The 25,621-nt window shown below is 45.3% G+C and overlaps 1 protein-coding gene across 7 annotated transcripts in view; it reads right to left on the bottom strand.

The window, feature by feature from the left end:
* The window catches only part of ARHGAP24 (Rho GTPase activating protein 24), a 415,806-nt gene that overhangs the window by 51,345 nt on the left and 338,840 nt on the right, over window positions 1–25,621 (bottom strand). For 6 of the 7 annotated variants that reach the window (XM_079990832.1, XM_079990834.1, XM_079990831.1 and 3 more), the window contains one exon: window positions 18,518–18,640. In XM_079990832.1, coding sequence (XP_079846958.1) covers window positions 18,518–18,640 — 123 coding nt within the window. Of the gene's footprint in view, window positions 1–8,878; window positions 9,335–18,517; window positions 18,641–25,621 lie in introns of those variants that run through there. The other variant, XM_079990835.1, reaches the window with a different exon arrangement.

Below are 25,621 nucleotides of genomic sequence, written 5' to 3'. Positions count from 1 at the left end.
TGCCGCTGCACCGCCGGAGCACGATTTCTGTTCTCATCCTGAAGCAAAGTTCTTAACCCGAGGTATTATTTTTGGGTTAGCGGAGTCTGTAACCTGACGCGCATGTAACCTAAAGCACATGTAACCTGAAGTGTATGTAATCCGAGGTACCACTGTACATGCTCTGTGAGTCAACAGAGCAAAAAGTCTACGTGAGTTTTTATTGTCTCCTCCTCCCTAGGTGCATGGACTTTTTTCTGAAGATATTTGACTTCCTCCCCCCCCTTAACGGCACCACTTTTTAACTTCTCTTTTGCAAAACCAATAGAAGCAAGGGGAAAGGAAGAAATATTAGGTGTCAGCATTATTTCTTGCACAGTACAGACTCCTTCCTTGACACCATCTGCTTGGGGGCAGCGTAGCAAAACAACAACAACAAACCACACACACACACACACACACACACACACACACCATCACTCACACAAGGAAGACCATCAGTGTTACTGCATGGGGGTAGGAAACGAGCCCTTAACAGATGCTACAAGCAGTATAATATTTTGCAACAGAGAAGATGCAGCAGCCAGCAACATGAGAGGAAGTTAATTGTGGTATTAGCACTATGGATTAGCTATATTGAATTAGACTTCCCAGGCTCCGGGAGAACATTATTTTGCTCCCAGCTTTGCTTTGGCTCAGATAGGGAAGGTCTGTAGCTCCATGGCAGAGCTTCTGCTTTGCATGCTGAAGATCTTAGGTTCAACCCTTGGCATCTCTAGGTATGGCTGGGGAAGACTTTCAGCCTGAAAGCCTGGACAGCTACTGCCAGTCAATGTAGACCATAATGAAGGAGGGGGACCAGTATAAAGAAAATGCCAATGTTCCTGGATGTTTCTCAATTCGGCATTTTATTTTCAGAGATGCCTTCTTCAAAAGTCACCTGGAAGTCAAAAGAGAGGATTGGCTGTTGAATCTCTGCTGGAAGGGTGTCCCATAGAATGGAACCATCCACACTAAATGCCTTCCTTCTAACTGAGCCTATGTCATGGAATTGCTGGAAACAGAGGGATGGTGGGAGGCACCAGCTGGGGAACCCCCAAGGGCAGATAGCTCAGAGCCTGGGGACCGGTGGTGGGACAATTGATGAGTGGTCAGAGGAAGAAGATGGAGCAGCCTGGGAGGAGGGAGGAGTTGTCGGAAGCTGAAGAGGAAACAGGGGTTAGTGAGCAGGAGGAGTCCATGACAGAGGCCAGTCCAGAATCAGAGGCAGAAAGGAGGTTGGAGAGGAGGGGAAGGCTAAGAGTCAAAGATGAGTCAGACTGGTGAAGAAGCCAGGATGTCTCCACCACCTGCTGTAACCAGCTCCTCTCCACCTTGGTCTCCCAGAAAATGCAGATAAATGAAGGTTGGGAGGAGCAAAGAGAGACAATACAACAGAGTCTTAGACTGCTGGGGAAGGAACTGGGGGAGGAACCTTAGAGAGCAGTAGGAACTTCAGTCCTTGCAACTGCTTCATCGCTGCAAGACCTACTGCAAAGGCTTGCTGTGACCACTAGGAATGAGCTGGTTTGTTTCTCTGAATAAAGAGTTAACCTCACAGACATTGGGTGCTTTTTTGTTTCATTGCTGACCTACATCTGACTCCAGCTCATGACAGCCTAGTTGGTCCTCTAACATGGGGAGCAAGGAACAGCACTCCTCCAGATGAATCAAGCTGGGGTATAGGGGCTCAGGTGCCCTGGGCCCATGTTGTTTAGGGCTTTCTATATCAACACAAGAACTTTGAACTCAGACCAATAGCGTTTGGACAGCCAGTGCAGATGTTTTTGGCAGAGGTGTCCTATGGTGATGGTCATCTGCCCTCAATCAGTAGTGTTGCCATTCCATTCTGCACTAGCTGGAGATTCTGGACCAGGCCCTAAGGGCAGCCCCACATGGAGCACATTGCATTAATCCAGACTTGAGGTTATCAATGCATGGCTGACAGTGGCCAGGCTATCTCAATCCAGATAAAGGTGGAGATGGAGTGACAGATGAAGCTAGTGAAGCGAGGGGGGGGGGCTGATTGCTATTTCCTCTCATAAGAGAATGGTTATCCGTACTTAAGAAAGTCCCCCCCCCCGAATAAATGACTAAGAAATAGTACAGATACAGTAATCACAAGCACTTAAATGCAGAGGTGACAAACAAAAGGAAGCACATGGTCGCACAATGCACAATTGATCTGCAGAACTAATTTTGCCAACGATGTTGCTATGGCCACTAGCATTAATGGATTTTCAAAAAGACTTGACGGAGGCACCGAGGATAGCAAAATATTCACGAAGGCCATATTTTCATGCTGGAGTGCCAGACTGGCCCCGCAACTGTGAGTGCCACGCAGTGTGCATGGCCCTGACACCGAAATTTGTGGTTGCCTGGCCCCTTCATGGGGAATTTTTGTGGGTGCTCAGGCATCCAGGACTCCCAGGAGTTTGCACCTATATTTTCGTGCCTCTAAGTACCTGAATCTGGGAAACCATTTTCGGAAGACAATGTTTAGGTACATCTGGGAGCCTGTGGTCCTCCACATGCCCTCCTGTTACTTTCTTATAGATGGGCAGGGTACAAATAATTTATTATTACTACTACTATTATTATTATTATTATTATTATTATTATTATTATTATTGTGATCCAGTCAAGGCAGCAGATTGGAGGAAGAAAATACAGGTCCCAAGTATTCCAGGAAAACCATTGTTTCCTCCTGAATTGCTTTGGTATAAATCAAGGGTGGTGTACCTATGGCCATCCAGATGTTGTTGGATAACAACACCCACTAACCCTGACTGTTGGTCATGCTGGCTGAAGCCTGATGGAAGCTGCCGTCCAAGAACACTTGGAGGGTCAGTTCCCCCTTGCATTACGTACATGGAGCCACTGGTCTAACCCAATGTAGCAATGCATTGTTTTCCTAGTTGCATTCCACTGAATACATATTTCTTTCTCTTTTTGCAGGGGGCAAATTTCAAAACAGTTTCACGGGGGACGACTCAAACAAGCAATGGCACGACTTCTTTGCTTTTATTCTTATGCTTTTGGTTTGCATTGCTGCTGCCGCAAGAACCAACCATGCAATTTCCATTTCTGGAGCCTGGCTGCCATTTTGTAAACCCCACAACGCCCCGAGCACAGTGTTATTCTGGGGATTGTGGAGGAAAATGGGAATCCACACCCCACCAATCCTTATTAGCATCATTTTGAGAGCAGAGAAAATTCTCAGAATTTTTCTCTGAAGAAACTCTTCCAACAATCTTTGGCTCAACTGTACTTTAAATAATATTTTATGCCAATCCTACCAGAGACAAATAACAAATTACCAATTCCATTTCATAAAGTCCTTTGCTTATCAATTCCTAATCCCAGAAAAGATGAGACTATAATGATCAGAACGGAGTGTTTGCTTTGCTTTTCATCGCACTGTGCTATCATCTCTGCCCAATGCTCCAATGCAACCCTGTTGTTTTAGTCCATGCTGCTTGATATTTCTTTGCTGATGAAAGAAACACAACCTCCTTGGAGCTCATGGAACACTTGAGAATGGGTCATTTCAGCACATTCCTTCCAAAAAAGGGGAAGTGGACATCTGAAAAAAAGAGGGATCTTTTTTCCTTCTTGCATAACCTGCAATCACTCCAGGCTGGGTAATGGGTGAGTGATTGGCCAGTGCAGGCAATCTCACCGGCAACTGTGGCTTGAAGGGGTCTGAAGGTGTATTGGTTGCCCTCTCCTGACCTTCCTCTTATACAGCCACAGAGGAGAGAGCCCCAAGGGAAGGTGCCCTCATTCGCTCCTATTGCTTTCAGAACAGAAGGTCACAGTGTTGAACTATGTAAGGGTGAAAACAGCTGACAGTCTCATATTTTTTCCTCCCTGAGACGCCTGGAATGGCTAAATTAAAAAGCGGGGGTGAGCGCAGAACTGACTGTCTGCAGATGAAACAGTTAATATTCTCACCAAGTTCTGAACATTCCATGAATAGTTATGGCTGGAGCATAACAGAAGCCAAGAACACGTCAGATGCAAGGCAAGAGCACATACTGTTCCTCCAATAGATATATTATGAATGGGCCCGGTGCCCTGGCCAGGTAACTCTGTCCTACTGCTGGCAAGAGTGTCCACTGGCATTACCATCATTACCCCTCAGCTGGCTGGAGCTAGTGGCACCTCTGGCACATGCGGTGAAAGAATTAAAAACTGCGTGGCGCTGTGGGTGCCTAGCAACCACTCCACATCTCTGCTGTATACTTCTAGTGGAGTGGTGGTGCTTGCCTAATAACCGCTTTCACCTCTCCTGGGACTAGCACAGTACAAAGGAGGGTGTGGGAAGTTCAGGCAGCAGAAATGGGAGATGGGTCTGAACAGAGAGCATGAGGATGGACAGCAATAAGTGAAAAGCTCTCAAACCCAGGTACAAGTAAATACCACTTCTTGTTCAGCTGTGGTTTTAAGATTTCACCTGTTTACCAAACGTCTAGAATGCTACTTGAAACGCTTTCATACAGAGAAGATTCCCATCTTATTCCTTTCATATCTCCCCACAAGTTGGAACATGCAGGCTGCCCTCTGGGGATTTCATACTTGGGATGGTGGAGAATTTGGCTTTGGCTTGCATTTAAGGACAAACTCAGCCAATCTGCACATCCTCAAACACTACAAGAACCCAAAGACAGTCACCCTTCAAAGTTCACAGTTCTCTGAATTTTGTAAAGCAGTTTTCCAGCCAAGAAGTGCAAATACTAGGGTAAAGTGTCAATAAAAAGATTTTAGTGAAAACAAAATACAAAAATGCAGCACTTTCAGGGGAGCTGCACAGCAAAAATATGTGCATCAGGCAAAATTGCATTGCAACATGTGTATATTGGGAGGGGAAATTAACATTATTCACCACTGAATTTTCATGAGGACTTTTTTAAAAAAAAAATAATAAATCACAAAGTGATATGGAAATGTGGAGAACAGAATTGCAATGAGGCCTGGGAAAAGGAGAAATGGAGATAAATGGAAACTGTCAGAATTGTCCTTCTCCACCCCATAGGGATAGCAAGGGATGCTAACAGGATTTCTTGGGCCTGGTGCATGGTATACGGATTGGGTCCGTTGCACCTATTGACAAGAACTGCTGCTTATGTACATATATTAACGTAACCTAGCCTACTTTGCAGGGCTGTTAAAAGGGGAAGGTGGGGAAAATACACACATCCTTGAGCTCCTGAGTGGAAAAGCAAGATACAAATATATGCCAGCCGTGATCACTTAACATAAGAACCTAAGAAGAGTCTGGTGAATCAGGCCAGTGATCCAGCTGCTCCAGCATCTTGTTCTCACAGTGGCCAACCAGATGCCTGTGGAATGTTTGCAAGCAGGACGTCAGCACAACAACACTCTCCCCACCTATAGGTAAAGGTAAAGGGACCCCGACAATTAGGTCCAGTTGTGGCCGACTCTGGGGTTGTGGCTCTCAACTCACTTTGTTGGCCGAGGGAGCCGGCGTACAGCTTCCGGGTCATGTGGCCAGCATGACTAAGCCACTTCTGGCGAACCAGAACAGTGCGTGGAAATGCCGTTTACCTTCCTGTCGGAGCGGTACCTATTTATCTACTTGCACTCTGACGTGCTTTCAAACTGCTAGGTTGGCAGGAGCAGGGACTGAGCAATGGGAGCTCACCCCGTCATGGGGATTCAAACCGCTGACGTTCTGATCGGCAAGTCCTAGGCTCTGTGGTTTAACCCACAGCGCCACCCGCGTCCCTTCTCCCCACCTATGATTCGTTGCAAATGGTATTCAGAGGCCTACTGCCTCTGATAGTGGATGTAGACTATAGCCATCATGGCTAGGAGCCATTGATAGCCTTGTCCTTCATGAATTTGTCTCATCCTCTTTCAGAGCCATCTTTTGGTGGCCGTCATTGCCTCCTGTGGAAGAGTTCCATAGTTTAATTATGGGCTGCTTGCAGAAGTACTTTATTTTATCTGCCCCAAAGATTCCAACACTCAACTTCTTTGGATGTTCTAGTTTTATGGGAAAGAGAGAACAACTTTTCTCTACTTCCACTTTCTCCGTGCCATGCACAATGGTAAAACTTCTATCTTTCTTCTAAAACAAACAACCTCCGAACGCTGCAACCTTTCTTCATGTGAGAATGGCTCCACCCCCTTGATCATTTTGGCCCCCCTTTTCTGAACCTTTCCCAACTCTACAATAAACTTTTTCGAGGCAAGGCAACCAGAACTGCACATAGTATTTTCCAAATGTGGTCACACCATAGATTTGTATTCTAGTGTTATGAGATTGACTGTTTTACAATCAAGTTCCTTTCCCAATGATCCCTAACATGCAATTTGCCCTTTTCACAGCTGCTTCACACCTGGTCGACATCTTCATCAGGCTGTCCACTATGACCCCACTGCCTCCTTCGTAATCAGTCACTGCCTGTTCAGACCCCATGAGTGTAAATGTGAAATTAAGATATATATTTTTGTCCTGGCATGCATCACTTTACACTTGCTTACATTGAATTTCATTTGCCATTTCCCCACCCATTCACTCAGTTTGGAGAGGTCCTTTTGGACCCTTTTGCAATCTCTTTTGGTTTTAGTGACCTTGAACAATTCCGTATCAACAGCAAACATGGCTGCCCCATTGCTCACCCCAATTCTAGATTGTTTATGAACAAGTTAAAAAGCACAGGGCCCAATACTGATCCTTGGGGGCTCTCCACTTTCTACAGCTCTCCATTCAGAGAACTGTCCATTTATTCCAATTCTCTGCTTTCTTCAATTTTCTGTTCTGAATCTTGATTGATCTAGATAAATGGTAGATCTAGATAAACGGTTTTCACAAAAGAATTCAGAAGTTGGGTTGCCATACACTACCTTGCTGAGAGATGGCAGGTTAAGTACTGACCCACAATTGTTCAGATATGGCAGATCAAAAGCCATTTTTCATAGGAGAGGTTGGAAAGTCACCTTGGCATTATACCCTACTTCTAGGAGTCATTTATTACAACTGCACCCAGCAAACCTAAGGCTGACTGGTTGTTGTCCAATGTTCTCAATGGACAGTGTCCAAGGCGCCATGCAGTAGACTGCAAATCTCCCAAGAATATGGTCCATGCACTCATGCAACATCAACCAAAAACTATCCTTAGAAATCTGATAAGCAGGTGCTCTGAACCTTTTTACTTCAATTCCACAAACAAACTTCACCTAAGATGACGTTGGACATGAACTATGGGAAACAAAAATAATTCTTGATGAGGCTAAAATTTCTGATGGCGATTTCACATATCCTTAGAGGTAAGCCACTGAATTTTCTGAGAAGCAAAAATGGAAGCAACTTTGGAAGACAAAAGATACCTGCAGGTTTTTCAAAGGCAGTCAAGGAATGCTGTGAAGATGCACAGCATTTCTTGGCAGAGAGGGAGAGTTTCACTTATCTCTTGTTTCTCCCACACTTGTGACAAAGAGGCCTGTCTGAATAGTTCATCACAAGCCCACAACCACAACCCTGCACAATGTGCCCATGCCCCAGAAGGCCAGTTTGCAGTGGAATGTAAAAGCACAATTTGTCCCTTTGACAAATGATTGACATGCGTGATGCAATCTGCCCAACCCCCTCCCAAATGCCTCGCCACATGCCGAGCGGCCATAGGAAACTGGCTCACAGCCACTGATTTATCTTCACCTCTTCAAAGGTTCCCAAAGGCAACAAACTGAATGAGAGAAGTATAAGGTTAGCAGTAAAGCATTCATCAAAGCCACCCTTGACCCGAGGCAGGTTCCTATGTACATCTCCCCCCTACCTCCCACAACTCCATATATTGATGACCGAGTGTTTCCCGGATCCTTGTGAAAAGACCTCCTGTGGTTCTCAGAATTGATGCGTATAAATATTTTACAATACTGCGCACTCAAGGATGAACTGCCTCTGATCTTGAAGGTTCATTAGCCAACATGGCTAAGTGGAACCTCTGAATGCAAAAGCATGGTGCCTCGGAATATCAGGTGCTGGAGGCAATCAATGTGGGAAGGTTTTTGCCCTTACACCTCACTTGTGGGTTTCCAGGAAACATCTGTCTGGCTGTTACAGGAAACAGGATACTATAGAGCAGAGAGAACCTTGGTCTGGTCCAGCAGGGCTCTGCTAATGTTCTTATACCCTGCAATCTTGTCATTTCTACTCTTTGGTATCACCAATTTTCCTCCTCCATGACCACCAGCTGAGCTGAGACACACATGCATGCACACACATGCCCAGCGAAAATCCTACGCATTGATTAGAAGCACTACATTCCAGGAAAGGGGTGGGAGAACAAGTTTGAAGACATTTTCTGCTGCAGGTGAAATGGAGCCGCAGAAGAAGAGCAAGCAAGCAGAAGCCACACTGCAAAAAAAAAAATGTTAACAGGGAAAGAATCAGGTGTGTGTACTGCAAGCCCTATTTAGCTCATCAGACATCTTTCAATTCTAACAGCTGGAGCTCTAGCCCTCTTCCACGCTAAAGCGGAACCAAGTGTTCTTGGTTTGCCAGCATCCCTGGTGCTTGACAGATTTTGCTAGCACTGGTGCACAGTAATTTTAAAATAATTAACCCTATAGGAGCCGTTAAAACAATGTCCAGTTGCGGGTTGCAGACTGGAGAAGAAAGACTCAGTAACCGTGCAACAACAAATCAAGGATAAATAAAACCAGCCTAGCAAGCGTTGGCGTCTTTTATTGTTGCTTGCCCTTTGTTTCCGAATTTCTATTCAAAACACAACAGCTCTTCTTCCTCGCAACCCCAAACCTTTCAGAAAAGGCTCTGGAAGCGGGGAGCGGGGGGAAAGAAAAGGCAATGACAATGACAAACTGCACCTACCTTTGCGGAAACTAAAACACCGCTTGATTCTTCTGTAGGTAGTTTTGGGAACAAAGGGGGATGATGCTAAAGCACCTGAGGCACGGACCCCCGTATTCCTGTCTTCGGGCATCATGCAGGCCAGAGAAATAGTCGCAACCCAAAAGCATGTGCTAAAACCCACTTCTAGATGGCACACTGCAATCCATCATTTACATTTATCACTATTTTGAGTGGCATCTCCTCCCCGAGCTTCCTAAATTCTGATCTTCCCGGTCTTGGTGGAATGTGGCCAGTGAGCTCTTAAAAGGAGATATGGGATCACCCCTTCTTTGCTAGTGATTTCAGGTAGTTTCCTTTCCTTCTTCCCTGCTCCTCCAGCTTGCAAAAAATGTCATTTCCCATTGAACGGCGACAATGCCACGTCCCGACAAAAGACTTTCAACGTAAAGGTGTATCGTCCACGAAAGGTGCCTCGTGGGGGGTCTCGTGGCAGGGTTTGGCGTGGGGAATTGGTGCTTCTTCTCAGCTGGAACTGTATAGGGTGGAGCAAATGCGGAAGGCAGGGCATAGATTCCACTGGGATAGGTCAGCAAATAGCAATGCGGGAGCAGAAGATGAGAACAATGACCAGAAACAGGGGCTTCAAAGAATTGCCTTGGATGTTCCTCGCCGACTCCTTTTTATCTCTGCAAATGTGGCTGGGGGACAAAAATAATGACAGCATCTCCCAAAAGGCTACATTTGTCCATTACGGACGCTCTTCAAAGGGCTTCTCCTTTCCCCAATTACTATGCAAGGAAACGCCTCCCCTTCTGATAGTCTGGATGATTTGTAGCCTTCCTCCTGCTCCCTCGACTCCCCGCGGCAAACGCATCAGCCCCGGCGGCATCAGCAGCTGAGCAGCTGAGCAGCCAAGCAGCACAGCCACCAAGTTCCAGGGAATCTGCTGAGGAATACACGCCTCCCGCAAGATATGCCCGTGCCAACTGTTCTCAGTGCAAGTGTTTCAAAGGCTGCTGCTGCTGCTGTTGCTTCTCTTACTACTGCCGTAGTGCCTTCTGCTCAAGCCCTTTGCACGAATGCAGCAGGTGCAAGCAAAACAATGTGAGGGAGGCAAAGGGAGCTTGTACGGTTTCTGCAAGGTTGATTTCTCTCTCTCTCTCTCTTTTTCCCCTTTTTTAAATGTTGACTTTGAGTTGACTTCAAACAACAGTCACGTGTGGCAGCTTAAGAGCCCTTCTGCCTCTCACATGAGCGTCTTTCTTCCCTCCCGCTCCAGCCCCATTAATCTTTTCCTTCGCCCCTTCCAGTTCCATGTTATTTCTACTTTCATGCTGAGTAATCAAAGCCCGTTTCTCTCTTATTTCAACAGCCATGGCAAAGAAGAAGAAAAAGTCACCTTTCAAATCCAACCGGGAAAGGAGTTTAACTGACCGACAAACATCTGGGGAATTGGATTTTGTTTCTGTGGGTTTTTTTTACTAAAAATAGAAAAGGCTGTGCGTACATTTTCTATTTAATTTTTTTCATAAGCAATGTGAGCCCAGGAGAGTCTTTCTCTCTCAACCACCTGCCCCCACCGTGCTACTGCAAGTTTAATAAACCAGTTAATAATTTGCAGAGCTGCCTGTTCAGTAAGCTTTGCCACTGCACGAGGCCTCCCAGAAGTCTGACTCCAAATATTAAAGCAGGAGTAGCCAACATGGTGCCCTTCATATGCTGTTGGACTACCACTTTGAGGATCACGGGCCATAAGGCTGATGGGAACTGTAGTCTGACAAATGTCAAGAGAGTACCACATTGCCCAAAGAACATGCACAGACAGATCTTGTGTGTAGTGCTTTGAATACCAAACGATGGTGCATGTATGCATTGAGTTTATTATTTCTTCTAGCACTTCCCTCAGCCTTCCGCTGCAAGCCCAATTTCACAAGTGACTTGCACAACATGTGACCCATCAAGGTCAAGTGCCGTCCGCCAAACAGCCACGGATGGCAACCCACAGCGGAAAGCTTGCTATGTAAAAATGGCCGAAGGAAGAGGCTGGCTAGCTCCTGTCAGGCAACCAATAACACATGGGTGCTTCATCTTAATGCAAGGATGTGCTTCCCCCAGGTCTTGCTGGATCCCAACTCCCAGAAGCCCCAACCAGCAAGGACAATAAGTCAGGGATGATGGGAGTTGCAGTCTTGCAACATCTAGAAGGCCACTGATTCTCCACCCCAGCATAACAGATCAAGTCATACAGTTCCAGCTTAATTGTAGACGTGAAAAAAAGGTCAAAAGGCAGAACCTGTAGAGGATAAAGTAGCATCTTAAAAAACTCTGATGCATGCACACACAGAAAATAAGAATTTTCATGCTGAATCAGCTCAAAGTCCATCTAGGACAGCAGTCTAAAGGTGATTAGCTAGATGCCTCTGGACACTCATACGGACAGACGGCCTTCTCTGTTGTTTGTTCTCAGTATCTGTTATTTGGAAGCAAACAATCGGAGAAGAGGGAGACTAGCAGAAGGAAAGGAGGGTCCTTGACATCAAGACCCAAAGCCCCACAGATGCCAGCAATGCCTCTGCAATTATCTTACTGCCTCTGTAGGCAAAAGTTGCATATAACACTCAAGGCCAATCGCCATGAATTGATCTATCTTCCATGAATTTTCCCAGTTGTTTTAAAAAGCCATCAAGGTCATCACCACATCCTATAGTGGAGAATTTTGCATGTTTAATATGTGTTGTCTTCATGCTACTGTCAACCATCTTAATTAAGGGAGGCTGCACTTGATCACAAGAGTGGGAATAAAATGTCTCTTTGCACTCCCACACGTATTTGGCACACATGAATGGCATCGTTTTCTGCATTGTTTTTGATGCTTCCCCTCCGTTAAAATTAATTTGCATGGTTAATTGTGTTAGCCTTGGCCATTGCTGGTAGCGAGATGAACAACGTAAGTTTTAGCAGAAGATGAACCGCAGCAGAAAGAGTGCTGAAAACGTTGAAGTCATGCTGGGGTTAAAAGGTCTCCATACCAAATTTGTTTTCAGCCGTAATCATGCTGTCAAACAAATGCACATGCGCAGTAGAGCTATCAAGCAGACAAGTGGGAAAACCACACAGGCCTTCCTGCACTTTCTCTGTTATTGCCACAAGCAGACCACAGTGATGCCCCGGTATGCCCCGCGTTTTTGATTTGAGTTTTCACTGAAATGAGGCTGCATTTTAATGTTGTACTTTAATCTTGTTTTTAAGTTGTATTTTAATCAATTGTTTTTATACTTGGTGTTGGTCGCCCTGAGCCCAGTCTTGGCTGGGGAGGGCGGGGTATAAATAAAATTATTATTATTATTATTATTATTATTATTATTAGGCGGCAGGATGATGGCCCAGGCAGGTGGCAGGTGCAGGCAGACCTGCAGAACAAGTGAGCTTGTGACCCAAGCAAGCCTTTTTGGGCTCTCTCCGTCTCCACTGCCACCAGACCTGGGACATGGGAAGCAGGTAGGTGGCCTTGGAATCTGTTTGCAACAAGTGTTGAGGATAACTGAATTGGAAAATGCTTTTGGCAAGACACAAAACGTGAAAGCAAGGTTAGCAAGCTCGGCCCCAAACAATGCTCACAAATTCAAAAGGAGTGGACGGCACAAAGAACAGATAAGCAAATACTTCAAAGCAGACTTTCCTTCTGCACCAGGATACTTTTTAATGTGCCTAATGAAAGTCAGGCCTTCTGCCAACAGTTACCCATTATAACAGAACTCTGAAAACCACTAAAAGCTTTTTGATTCAATACCTCTATTTGTATTGTGTTCAACCAATGGCTTCTCTCTACACTTCTCCAAGATGGTGACTCACGGTGAGTTGCTAAAAGGGCTCTGGGCATTTGAACAGACATTGAGTCGGCCTAATATTAAGCAACGTATAAGCCTGGACTTTTCAGACATTATTCTAGAGCCAAACAAACATGTATGGATGTGGGGGAACCTGCTTCTCCCAACAAGTTCATTTTACCCATGACATCTCGTGTTCTGGACATAAAATTCAATACTTCTAACAAATCAAGTTCACTAACAGGTGGTGCTAGACAATCCTACCTTCATGAAGATGTAATACTAATTTCTCAATTGCACCTTGCGCTTTGACAGACCTATGGTCCTCAAAGGATGAGCTAAGGCCGCCACAAACATGCAGTAGCCACTTAGAATGTGGCCCCTTTTATGCATTGCTGTTTGGGACAATACAGTGGTACCTCGGGTTAGATACGCTTCAGGTTACATACACTTCAGGTTACAGACACTGCTAACCCAGAAATAGTGCTTCAGGTTAAGCACTTTGCTTCAGGATGAGAACAGAAATCGTGCTCCTGCAGCGCGGCAGTAGCAGGAGGCCCCATTAGCTAAAGTGGTGCTTCAGGTTAAGAACAGTTTCAGGTTAAGTACAGACCTCCAGAACGAATTAAGTACTTAACCTGAGGTACCACTGTATATTATAAGGGAAAGTCAAAGTGATAGAGCATCTGCTTTGCATGCAGAAAGTCACAGGTTCCATCCTCGAAGCTGGGCTTGAAGTCAGTGTCAACCAGCTAACATCAGCTATGCTCTGGATAATAATAATAATAATAATAATAATAATAATAATAATAATTTATTTATACCCCACCCATCTGGCTGGGTTTCCCCAGCCACTCTGGGCTGCTTTCAACAGAATATTAAAATACAATAATCTATTAAACATTAAAAGCTTCCCTAAAGAGGGCTGCCCTCAGATGTCTTCTAAAAGTCTGGTAGTTGTTCTTCTCTTTGACATCTGGTGGGAGGGCATTCCACAGGGTGGGTGCCACTACCAAGAAGGCCCTCTGCCTGGTTCCCTGTAACTTGGCTTCTCGCAGCGAGGGAACCGCCAGAAGGCCCTCAGAGCTGGACCTCCGTGTCCGGGCCGAACGATGGGGGTAGAGACGCTCCTTCAGGTATACTGGACCTGCTTAGCAACTCCAGACAGTAGCTGATTCCTGCCAAAAAGGCAGGGCTTGAAGTTGGTGCCAATCAGCTGACTGGCAGCAACTTCAAGCTCTGCTTGCATCAAATGGGATCTTTGAGTGATGCTGCCAAGGTAAAATGGCTCACCTGGCATCATTGTGAAATCAGGTGACTGACAAGTAGGCAGCCCCACCTCCTCTCTCTCTCTCTCTGTGTGTGTGTGTGTGTGTGTGCGTGCGTGTGTGTGTGCGCGCTAAGGATCCATCTAACCCAACAGCCAAGTCTTATTCCCAACCTCTAGGCTACAGGACTGGAACTGAACTGGGAGGACTAAGATTCAAATTCCTGCTCAGCCAGGAATCTTATGGGGTGACACTGGGTGGGTGAGTTGCTCTCTGGTCAGCCTAACCTACATCCCAAGATTTCAGTGATGATAAAATGGGGAGCAATGGCACACCATGCATCGTTGTTGCTCCCTTTCCTCGGAGGCGTTCAATGTGATGCACATGGTCCCCCATCCATTGTATCCCTGTTTAGGGAAGTTTTTAATGTTTGCTGTATTGCGATATTTTAATATTTTGTTGGAAGCCGCCCAGAGTGGCTGGGGAAGCCCAGCCAGATGGGTGGGGTATAAATAATATATTATTACAGTGGTACCTCAGGTTACATACGCTTCAGGTTACAGACTCTCCTAACCCAGAAATAGTGCTTCAAGTTAAGAACTTTGATTCAGGATGAGAACAGAAATCGTGCTCTGGTGGTGCGGCGGCAGCAGGAGGCCCCATTAGCTAAAGTGGTGCTTCAGGTTAAGAACAGTTTCAGGTTAAGTATGGACCTCCGGAACGAATTAAGTACTTAACCTGAGGTACCACATTATTATTATTATTATTATTATTATTATTATTATTATTATTATCCTCACAGCAACCCTTTAAGGTAGGTCATCCTGAGAGCGACTGGCCCAAAGGAATGTAAACTTCTGGTCTTAGTGCTTTAACTGCGTTTTTTATATATATAAAAAAACAGTATTAACTGTCATGTGTTTCAACCAGTTTGTTTTACTGTATATTTTAATTGAGGATGTTTTAGTGCTCTGGTGGACTTATTACTGCGCATTTCAATTATGCATGTTTTTATAATCGATTTTATATAGTTGTAAACCACTTAGAAGGCACTTTGGCGTGCAAGCAGTATATTTAAAAATACATAAAGGATTTCATATGCTGCTGCCCTGAACTACTTCGTGGAAAAATGGAATAAAAATATAACAAAGAAGGCCTGGTTTTAATGACTGCCAGAAGTGCTGCATCGACTGTACCTTCTGGCAGAGCAAGGCACCAAATGCTGGGAGGGGACAGGGAGAGGGCGCAAGTTGCTGGAGGCCAGTGCACCAGGCTTCATTTCCAAAACAAGCCCAATGTCTTCAGTTGTGGTGGAGGAAGGTACTGCCCTGCACTGATAGTGCTAAGATTCAACTGCCAATCCAGTTGGCTTACGTGTGTGAAACGAAGAGGATGCCATCTTGTACTTTGCTGCTGGCAGCAAAAACGCCTCAGGCCAGCCTTGTCGAACTGCTTTGAGACTTGGCAACTTCATTTCCCAGGGACAGAAAACCCAATGAAACACCTACCCAAGTCAGCAAAGGGCTCCTCCAAACAACCTATTTATCAAACATTAATCCTGATTTGCTTGCACAAAGCTTACATGGAGGTTAGATTATGTCCACTCTTTCCTGAGCATTCCCTTGGACGTGTTTGCAGGAGCTAATAATAATAGTAATAATAATAATAATAATAATAATAATAATAATAATAATAATAATAATAATTCATTATTGATATCCCGCCCATCTGGCTGGGTTTCCCCAGCCACTCTGGGCGGCTCCCAACAGAAAATTAAAAACACGATAAAACATCAAACATTAAAAACTTCCCTAAACAGGGTTGCCTTCAGATGTCATCCAAAAGTCAGATAGTTGTTTATTTCTTTGACAGCTAATGGGAGGGCATTCCACAAGGTTGGCGCCATTACCAAGAAGGCCCTCTGCCAGGTTCCCTGCAACCTCACTTCTCGCAGGGAGGGAACCGCCAGAAGGCCTTCAGCGCTGGAGCTTATCCAACACTGAGCACTCCTTCTGGTTCAAGTTGGGGCTGTTTATCCATCCTGCAAATCATGTGCTCATTCCACACTTTTCAATGCATTTCCCTGTCACTTTCCTAACTGCAAAATGTATATTTCTTCTTAAATGTGGATGCGTTGCTCTAGGGAAACTGTGCTTTAATCCACTTTAATTGCACAAGCCTCAATTTCCCAGTATGCCTGTTATGTACTAAGCTTGGATCCTAGAGCAATAGGCAAGTAGGATCCTAGAATGCAATAACTGATTGGCTTGCAGGAAAAGACCAATCAGGCCCCAGGAGGAAGTTAATCAGCCTATTAGGCTGGTAGGATCGTAGAATGCAACAGCTGATTGGCCTGCAGGAAAAGACCAATCAGGCTCCAGGAGGGAAGCAGAATCAGCCAATCAGATGGGACTCATTGTGTAAATAATGTATATAAAAGCCTGAGGTTTGGGGGGCAATTCAATCACTGTTTTACAACATGCAATAAAGAGCATGAAATCACTACAGGACTCCAAGTATATTTCAATGCCGTAGAATCCCTCCTGCAAAATCCTGCCCGTCTGGAGGCCCCCCAAACACACAGAATTGGCTGTTAGCAACATACCCCCTAAGAAACAAGTCATACTGCATACCGAACCAGAAAGGAATCTCTTCCACCGAGCCTGAGAACTACAGCAAGAATCTGACCTTCTGGGGAGAATTTAAGTTATTAAACCCTCAGTTGTAGGTCATTGCTGCTGGAGTGTAACATTCTTTTGGGTGTGGGGGCTTTTTCTGCGCAGACATCGGATTCCTAGCAAAAGAGTGGAATGTATTTCAAATGTGTTTCGGACCTCCTTCAGCTGGTGCCTTCCCGCCTCCGCCTCCCGAGAGCATCCAAGACACAGCTGCAGACACATCGAAAGGTAGTACTGGGCAGGGTTCCAGTTGAAACTGTGCCATAGGAAAGGACCACCAGCCAAGGGCTGAAATCCCCTTCCTAAGCAAAACTTCATAGCCTTTAATCGCCGGGTAGGGAGTGTGCATGTTGTGCTGATCCCCATGGAGGCTCTGTTAACAATGATAATTTCCTACAGCCCCCCTAGGGTCTAATTGATAAGTGGAGAGGGTGATTTCCCAACAGTAAACATAGTTTTTCAGCTGCAACTCTGCTCTCCTCCTCTGCTCCAAAAACAATACAAAGCAAAGCCGCTGAACTGCCAGACATTTATTTTCACAGCTAAACATCACTGGGAGCAAGCCAGAAATCTCTGTTTTATTTACTTTGACTCGAATGCTCTATCTAGCCTCGTGGAATAGCCAGCATGCTATTCCTTCTTGAAACCAGTTGGCTGCTACTGGGAGGTCAGGTCGCAAAATGCAGAACCATGTGGCCGGATGCAGACCTCTTCTTCCAAATGATACTCATACAACCCTGGAAACGGACGTGTTTTATTTGTATCTCGCCTGCCTCCCAGTGAAGGACCAAGGAGGCTCACTGCAGAAATTAAAACAGATACAATTAAAAGTAAAAGCTAAAGGACCCCTGACAGTTAAGTCCAGTCACAGAAAACTCTGGGGTTGCGGCGCTCATCTCGCTTTACAGGCCAAGGGAGTCGGCGTTTGTCCACAGACAGTTTTTCTGGGTCATGTGGCCAGCAGGACTAAGCCGCTTCTGGTGCAACGTAACACCGAAACCAGAGCAGCCCATGGAAATGCCATTTACCTTCCCGCTGGAGTGGTACCTACTTATCTATTTGCACTTTTTTTGGTATGCTTTCAAACTGCTAGGTTGGCAGGAGCTGGGACAGAGAAACGGGAGCTCACCACGTTGTGGGGATTTGAACCGCCCACCTTCTGATCAGCAAGCCCAAGAGGCTCAGTGGTTTAGACCACAGCGCCACCTTAGTTGACGATACAATTAAAATGATACAATAAACCTAAACAAGAAAAATCAATTAAATAAGTAACCCTAGTAAAAACACCAAAAACACTTAAAACCATTCAAAAGCATGCACACATGTGACATTCAGCCTCAGAAGATGTTGCCACAACAGCCAGTTAGCGGCCAAAGGTCTATTGCAAGAAAAAAGGCTATGCTTGCAGGCAAATGTCTACAACTTTATTAACATCCATCTACACCTTCACTAGCATCTCTCGGCAATATAGAACAAGCAAATACACAGCATCCAAATAAGTATGCCCCATTTTCTAGATTGCAGAGGAATATATACTTGGAAGTTAGTTTTGTACGTGTAGAGGGGAGCTGTAGCAATGCAATCTCTAGTGAAGTGGTTTACTGGCTGCAGCACCGCAAACCTCTTGCACACACGGAATCAAATGAGAGCAGCTATTTTTCTCTGCCAAACGCCAGAGTTCAGCAATCCATTTGATTCATTTCATTTCCCCTTTTCATTGCTGCGAGACTCTCTGTCGGCTCCTCATCAAAATAGAACCATAGAATGTTAGAGCTGGAAGGGACCCAAGGGTCATCTAGTCCAACCCCCTGCGATGCAGGAAATAAGCCACGTGTGTAACATAAAACAAGTAAATAAATTTGCATGTGTTACGAATGTACTCACCTCCTCCAAAAGGTGCCCATATAACCCTGCGGATAGACTTCACCCAGTCCTCCATGTCATTCTGAGTGCTTGCCATAAGGAGGTATGTTTCATGGTTTGCTGTCATCCGCTCTCTGTCTCCGCCTATGAGAGAAGAGGGAACCTACATTAAAGAACACTCGCACTTTGCAACCCAAATTCTCATATGCAATCCACAGTGGGTAGCAGTATGGTATAGTGGTTAGAGTGTTGGACTAGAACCTGGGGGACCAGTGTCCAAATCCCCACTCAGGCCCCATCTGCACTCTGTGGGGGAATGGTAGCTCCCTACAGGGCAGATGCGTCCTCAGTCATGACTCTCACTGGGTGACACTGGGCCAGTCAGCAACTCCCGGTCTAACCTACCTCACAGGGTTGTTGTGAAGATGCAATGAGGAGGGGGAGAGTCATTTACATCACCTTGAGCTTCTTGGAGGGAGTGTGGGATATAAATGTAATTATGTAAAGGTAAAGGGACCCCTGGGATGCGGGTGGCACTGTGGGTTAAACCACAGAGCCTAGGACTTGCCAATCAGAAGGTCGGTGGTTCGAATCCCCACGACGGGGTGCGCTCCCGTTGCTCGGTCCCTTCTCCTGCCAACCTAGAAGTTCGAAAGCACGTCAAAGTGCAAGTAGATCAACAGGTACCGCTCTGGCAGGAAGCTAAAAGGCTTTTCCGTGCACTGCTCTGGTTCGCCAGAAGAGGCTTAGTCATGCTGGCCACATGACCCGGAAGCTGTATCCCGGCTCCCTCGGCCAATAAAGCGAGATGAGCGCCACAACCCCAGAGTCGGTCACGACTGTACCCCTGACCATTAGGTCCAGTTGCAGACGACTCTGGGGTTGTGGTGCTCATCTCGCTTTACTGGCTGAGGGAGCCGGCGTTTGTCCGCAGTTTTTCCGGGCCATGTGGCCAGCATGACTAAGCCGCTTCTGGCAAACCAGAGCAGCACACAGAAACGCCGTTTACCTTCTCGCCGGAGCGGTACCTATTTATCTACTTGTACTTCGTGCTTTCAAACTGCTAGGTTGGCAGGAATAAATGTAATAAATAAAAACAAAAATAACAGAAGCAGAATATCACCTATAAGAAAGTACAGATATAATAATAGAATTGTAGAATTGGGAAGGCATCCCTAGAGTTACCTAGTTCAACCCTTTGCAATGCAGAAATCTTTTGCCCAGTGTGGGGCTCGAACCCACAACCTTGAGATTGAAAGTCTCATGTTCTAACCACTGAGCTAATCCCAGGTTCAGATAGCAGAGTCCATTAAGAACAGATTAAACTTCTCACAATATGAAAAATAAATACAGTTAAAACAGTAAAAAAACAGAAACCCCCGGCAACGAAAACTCTTTTGGTTTTGCTGCAAGAAGCTATCGCAGTGCCCCCTCTGGAAATGAAATCAGTGGGGTTCTCAGCCCCCTTTGGCTTAAATACGTGTGTGTGTGTGTGTTTCAATCTGGAGGTGGAAAAAGGGTGGTGATTGTGGTGGTCAAAGTGATGTTGCATATAATGAAACTTCTATTACATATAATGAAACTTCACATATTTAGGTCACTCCTAAATGGAAGATATTGGAGTACCCCAAGCATTTGCCCATGTATGTGCATAGAAAATAGCCGATCTTTTTGAAAGGAGATTGCAGTGCACAACCAAACTATTATTACTGTATAATTATAGGATTATTGTATAATCTTATAAAGTTATATAATCTTGGAAGGGGCATGGCTGTAATGACCATGAAGGGACCCTGCAGTTCTGAATTTGGACTTTGTAACTTACAAAGCAGTTCTCTATGCCTTAGCAGCTAGGAAGATTAGGGCGAAAGAATTAGATAAACCCCCTGCAAAAGGGACTCAAGAGATTTAATTTGTATATTTTATATGACAATTACCTCTTACCCTATGTAACAATGCATTTTAGTAGACTTGACACTGGCCACTAGCCATGGCCTTTGGCTAGTGCAATAAAGTTTATGAGGGAGACTTCTGAATTTTCCACTACACCAAGACTGAAACTGCAAAAGGTATTTGTGATTTAGCTAACATCTGTGTCCCAGCATCATGCACAAGGTAGCAACCGATGAATAGGAACTAAGCACTCACTGAAGTCCCATACATGGAACACACTCAGTATTGAGGAAATTGGTTTAAGAGTCATCTTAAGACTCACCGTAAAAGCACTGCATGAAATGAGTAAACAAATGCCATTCCCAGAAAAGAATAAACCATTAATGGCTGGGGCCTGCCTGAGGGGTGATTTACAGATTCTACAGCAATATCCTGCTCTGTCATCCTACAGTTCTGCCAGGAACATCGGCCGGCAATGACTCCAAATGATAGCTGCTTCAAATGCATTCCTGACAAAGAGGAAAGCACTATTGGCCACTAAACGGCTCCTTTTACTCAGCACTTCATCTCCGCGAATGGAGCTGGTGTCCAATTTTTCGACCCTCTGATGTCTGTTTGGTTGGGTGCTACGCAGCAGAATGGTATCGGCGCTTCTTATTTATAGCCTGGGCAGAAAACGCAACACTTCTGGCAAATCCCTACCAGGCACCCTGTACATCTCTTTCTTCCACTTACAAAAAGCTGGTTGTATTCACACAGCTACAAAAAGGCACATGTGTGACTATGAGCCCTGAGAACAGCCATGTGGAGATGCAATCATCCCTGGCAGAATTTCAGAAACAGCACCCATGCCCTTTATTGCTGCGACAGCAGTGTTATGCGCAGTTTAGTAGCTCAAACCACAGGATACAGCAAGTACTCCTTATGGCACTGCAATGTGGTGAAACAACTAGAAAGCATAACAAAGTAGTGCACCAAATTGCAGCCCAGAGCCCACAAATGGCATGCAAACCCATGTGCCTGGTTCAGGGATGGCACATCCCATTTCTCTGCTTGAGGAGAAAAGCCCACATTGGTTCAGGACTGCAATACCTTTCCATATGAGCCTACTTGGACCCTGAAATCATTTTCTGAGGCCCTCCTTTGTGTGCTGCCTCCTTAAGGGGTCCGGAGCGTGGCAACACGAGAACGGGGCCTTCTCTGCAGTGGCTCCCCATCTGTGGAACACTCTCCCCAGGGAAGTTCGGCTGGCGTCTTCATTATACACCTTTAGGCACCAGGCAAAAACGTTCCTTTTTAACCAGGCCTTTGCCTGCCCGGATCTACATCCCATACCCTTTAAAATGTGTCTCTTTTGTTGGGGGGAGGGGTTATTGCGTTATTGTTTTTATTCTGATTTTATATATTGTGATCTTTTTTGTGAACCGCCCTGAGACCTCGGGTATAGAGCGGTACATAAATTCAATAACTGAAAATGAATGAATGAATGAACTTTTGTTTTGTGGCTAATAGCAGTTTGGGAGGGTTTTTTTTAAAGCATTGCAGCTGGATAGGGAAGGGTGACTATGTGTTCAACTTGACAGAGGACCGTCCTCTGTTTGAAGGGGGTCCTCTATTTGCAGGTCTGTCTGCTCTAAGTCTAGTTTAAAGGGAAAGCTGCTAAGAAAGGGCCTGAAAGTTGGACATCAACAGTTGCACACAGGTCACCTGGTTACAGTCTTCCCCGTCATGGTGAGATGCTTCAGATATCTATTTAAATTTTAGCAATAATGTCCATATTTGCATATATATACTTCTAAATTAGCACACACAGTTTTAATGCAAATATGTGACCTCATCTGTCTTCAATTTTTTGGTGATGTGTCTCCTCTTTGTTTGGCAATGCATAATTGGCCCTGAGTGTTCACTGCAAGGACAGATCCTGAAGCTGAGGCTCCAATACTTTGGCTACCTCATGAGAAGAGAAGACTCCCTGGAAAAGACCCTGATGTTGGGAAAGATGGAGAGCGCAAGGAAAAGGGGACGACAGAGGACTAGATGGTTGGATGGTGTTCTCGAAGCTACCAGCATGAGTTTGACCAAACTGCAGGAGGCAGTGGAAGACAGGAGTGCCTGGCGTGCTCTGGTCCAGGGGGTCACGAAGAGTCGGACACAACTTAATGACTAAACAACAACAAAGTTAAAGCTCCTCTCTCTCTGTGCTGCTGCTTCAGTGAAAACTTCTCTCTGTGGCTATTATTAACAATGTAGTTGCTAATGGCTCTTCCAGCATGATGTCAAAATTGACCCTGAAACACTATTTTTTTCCTGGTTGCTAGGTCAGTTTCAGTTCATGCATCCAGAACCTTTTTGCTTCCCAGAATCCCAGCACTGTATCCAGGGCCTCTTTTTTCGGTTACAACAATGATCCTTCAGCACAGTGCAAATGAAGAGAGGCAATTTATTTGCTAATTTCTATCCCACTGATGGACAGCTGTGCATTACCAAAACCCTTTCTATAATTTTTTTCTGTTGAAGACTTCTGTGGAATCCAAATGCTTGCATATCTTTACTTTCAATAAGAATTTGGTCCAGGATGGGGTAGAGGAAAAGAAACATTTCTATGTTCTCTGTGCTGTTAAGCCTTGTTTTGTACAATACTTGGGTTCCTCAAAGAAAACTGTAGACGTCACTCAGCAATTTGGAATGAAGGGGCATACCTGTCCTCTATTGCTCCCTTCTCTGCAGAGAGGAATTATATTCTTTCTCCCACCCTTAACCCTTCAAAATGGTTTATAAGTAACTCATTCCAGCTGCTTATCCTCTCTCTTGCAAACTCAGATGCACTCCAATGGTTCAGTAAATAGCAAGTGGAGAGCTGGTGTGCTTCTTGAGCAATGCTGACTCTGACCAGCTCGGCGTACTTTTGCGCAACCAGCTGGCACCGTTGGGATGTGAGCAAAAGTATTTGAGGAGCTCCTGCCCAGCAAATGAAAAAGCACAATCATAGACATCAATGGAGGTACAATTCCAAAGGTGACATGGAGAAGCCTTTACCTGCATTCGCAATATTGTACTTCAGATACAATATTCACAATACTGTACTTTAGATACAATATTCGCAATGTTGTACTTTAGATACCCTGTGCACTGAACAAGAGGAGCATGTTGAAATGAGCATGGGCTTGTTTCTCAATTTGTCAAGCCCAAACAGCTTCCTTGCATTTTTCCCTCCTGCTGTTAAGCGCACATAGGGAGAAAGTAAATCCTTGTCCAATTTTTAAAACAAAACCAAGCGTGATTTTTATCTGCCTGAAAAGGACATCTTTGTGTGTTCTTTAAAGGGACTGACAGGGGGGGAAAGGGATCTTCTGGCAGCTTAAAGGTGATTTGTTGTTGTATAAGCTGTATGTGAACTGAAGTCCACTTCGTCAGCTGCAAATAAAGGGCTTGGCGGATTATATACGTATCCCTGTGCATATGAATCCAGGAATGTTGAGGAACAAAATTGCAAACAGTAGAGCCAAAAAGCCGTGGAATTACAGACTGTGGGATTTTAGGCATAGCTCAAATAGACCCACTGACCATTCGCTAATGTAAAAATGGGTGATGATGCCCCATCGTCCTCTCCAGCACCTCACCCAAAGCTGCTCCCCCTCTGAGGTATTTCAGATAATAATAATATTATAATTATTATTTATACCGCGCCCATCTGGTTGGGTGTCCCCAGCCACTCTGGGTGGCTCCCAACAGAATATTAAAAATATGATAAAGTATCAAACATTTAAAAACTTCCCTGAACGGGGCTTCTTTCAGATGTCTTCTAAAAGTCAGATAGTTGTTTATTTCCTTGACATCTGATGGGAGGGTGTTCCACAGGGCAGGCACCACTACTGAGAAGGCCCTGTGCCTCGCTCCCTGTAACCTCACTTCTTGCAGTGAGGGAACCACCAGAAGGCCCTCAGAGCTGGACCTCAGTGTCCGGGCTGAATGATGGGGGTGGAGACGCTCCTTCAGGTATACTAGGCTGAGGCTGTTTAGGGCTTTAAAGCTCAGCAAATCCAAGCATATAAAGTAAAACATGTGTCTAGACTTGGGTAGGGAAAACTTTGAGATATTTTATGAGGGGGGGAAGTAGAGCAAGCCAGGGAAGGGGTTGAAGTCTCACCTGCCACTAGTGGCGTAGCGTGGGTTGTCAGCACCCGGGGCAAGGGAAGTAATTTGCGCCCCCTAACCTGTGGATTTGCGCCCCCTAACCCGTGGATTTGCGCCCCCTAACCTTAACCCCCAGATGTTGCACCCAGTGCGGCTGGCCCCCCCTGCACCCCTCACGCTACGCCACTGCCTGCCACTGCTTCACTTGCTCCCTGTTTGCTTTAGCAAGGCTTTAGTTTTGAGGTTTTCTTACACATGAACTGTTCCACATCACTGAGCCCCCCTAGAAACCCTATTCTCCCCCCCTTACATAACCTTAATTGCGATGACCTTGAGGCATCAAGACTGAAGGATCATTCAGAATGTGTCATCTTCCATCTACAGGTGAGTTTTGATGCCAATAGAGAGCTCTTTAACATTTCGCCTGGAAGGCACACCGGCTCCTGCAGGCGTTCTGAAATTTGTCTGGTTAATTTTATAAGGTATTTTCATTTGCGGCTCTCGCTGTTCCTGGCCTGCTTTATTGATTTATTGCACTTGTAATTTTGCTGCTGGATTGTTTTTGACACTGATATTGTTTTTCTGATTTTACGGTGTTAGGGAAACCCTCGGAGGAGAATTTGGGAGAGAAATTGAGGAAGATAAATTAAGAAAATGGTGATGAAATACCCTGCCCCTTCTGGCAATAGGCTTGCATCCATTGCTGCATAATCCTAAAGAAACAGCCTACCCCCCCCAATCCCAATATGCATTGTCCTTTATCTTTCTTCTGCATGGCAGCCATGCCCTTCTGCTTCCCAGGAATATTATTTTGCCCAAGATAACAGGGCTGTACCATTTCAGAGCAAGCCTACGATTAATTTTCCTGACATCACAGACGCAATAGTTGCAGCAAGAATCCATAGCTCATTTTTCAGGCCTTTTGCTGTTCTGACCCTCAAGTTATCGCCTCTGCTCAACAAGACCTTCTAGAGAAATACAACTGCTCACCTGCTATTTCTTCCAACATGCACCTCTGCACCTTGGGTTTTCTCTGTCTGTGACAGGCTTGCAAATTAGACCCGCTACAGAGAGGTAAAAGTAAAGGGACCCCTGACC

The sequence above is a fragment of the Podarcis cretensis genome, assembly GCF_951804945.1.
Source record: "Podarcis cretensis genome assembly, chromosome: 9".
Taxonomy (NCBI): Eukaryota; Metazoa; Chordata; class Lepidosauria; order Squamata; family Lacertidae; genus Podarcis; species Podarcis cretensis.
The sequence above is the reverse complement of the archived record's forward strand: the minus strand, read 5'-3'. Positions and strand labels throughout refer to the sequence as shown.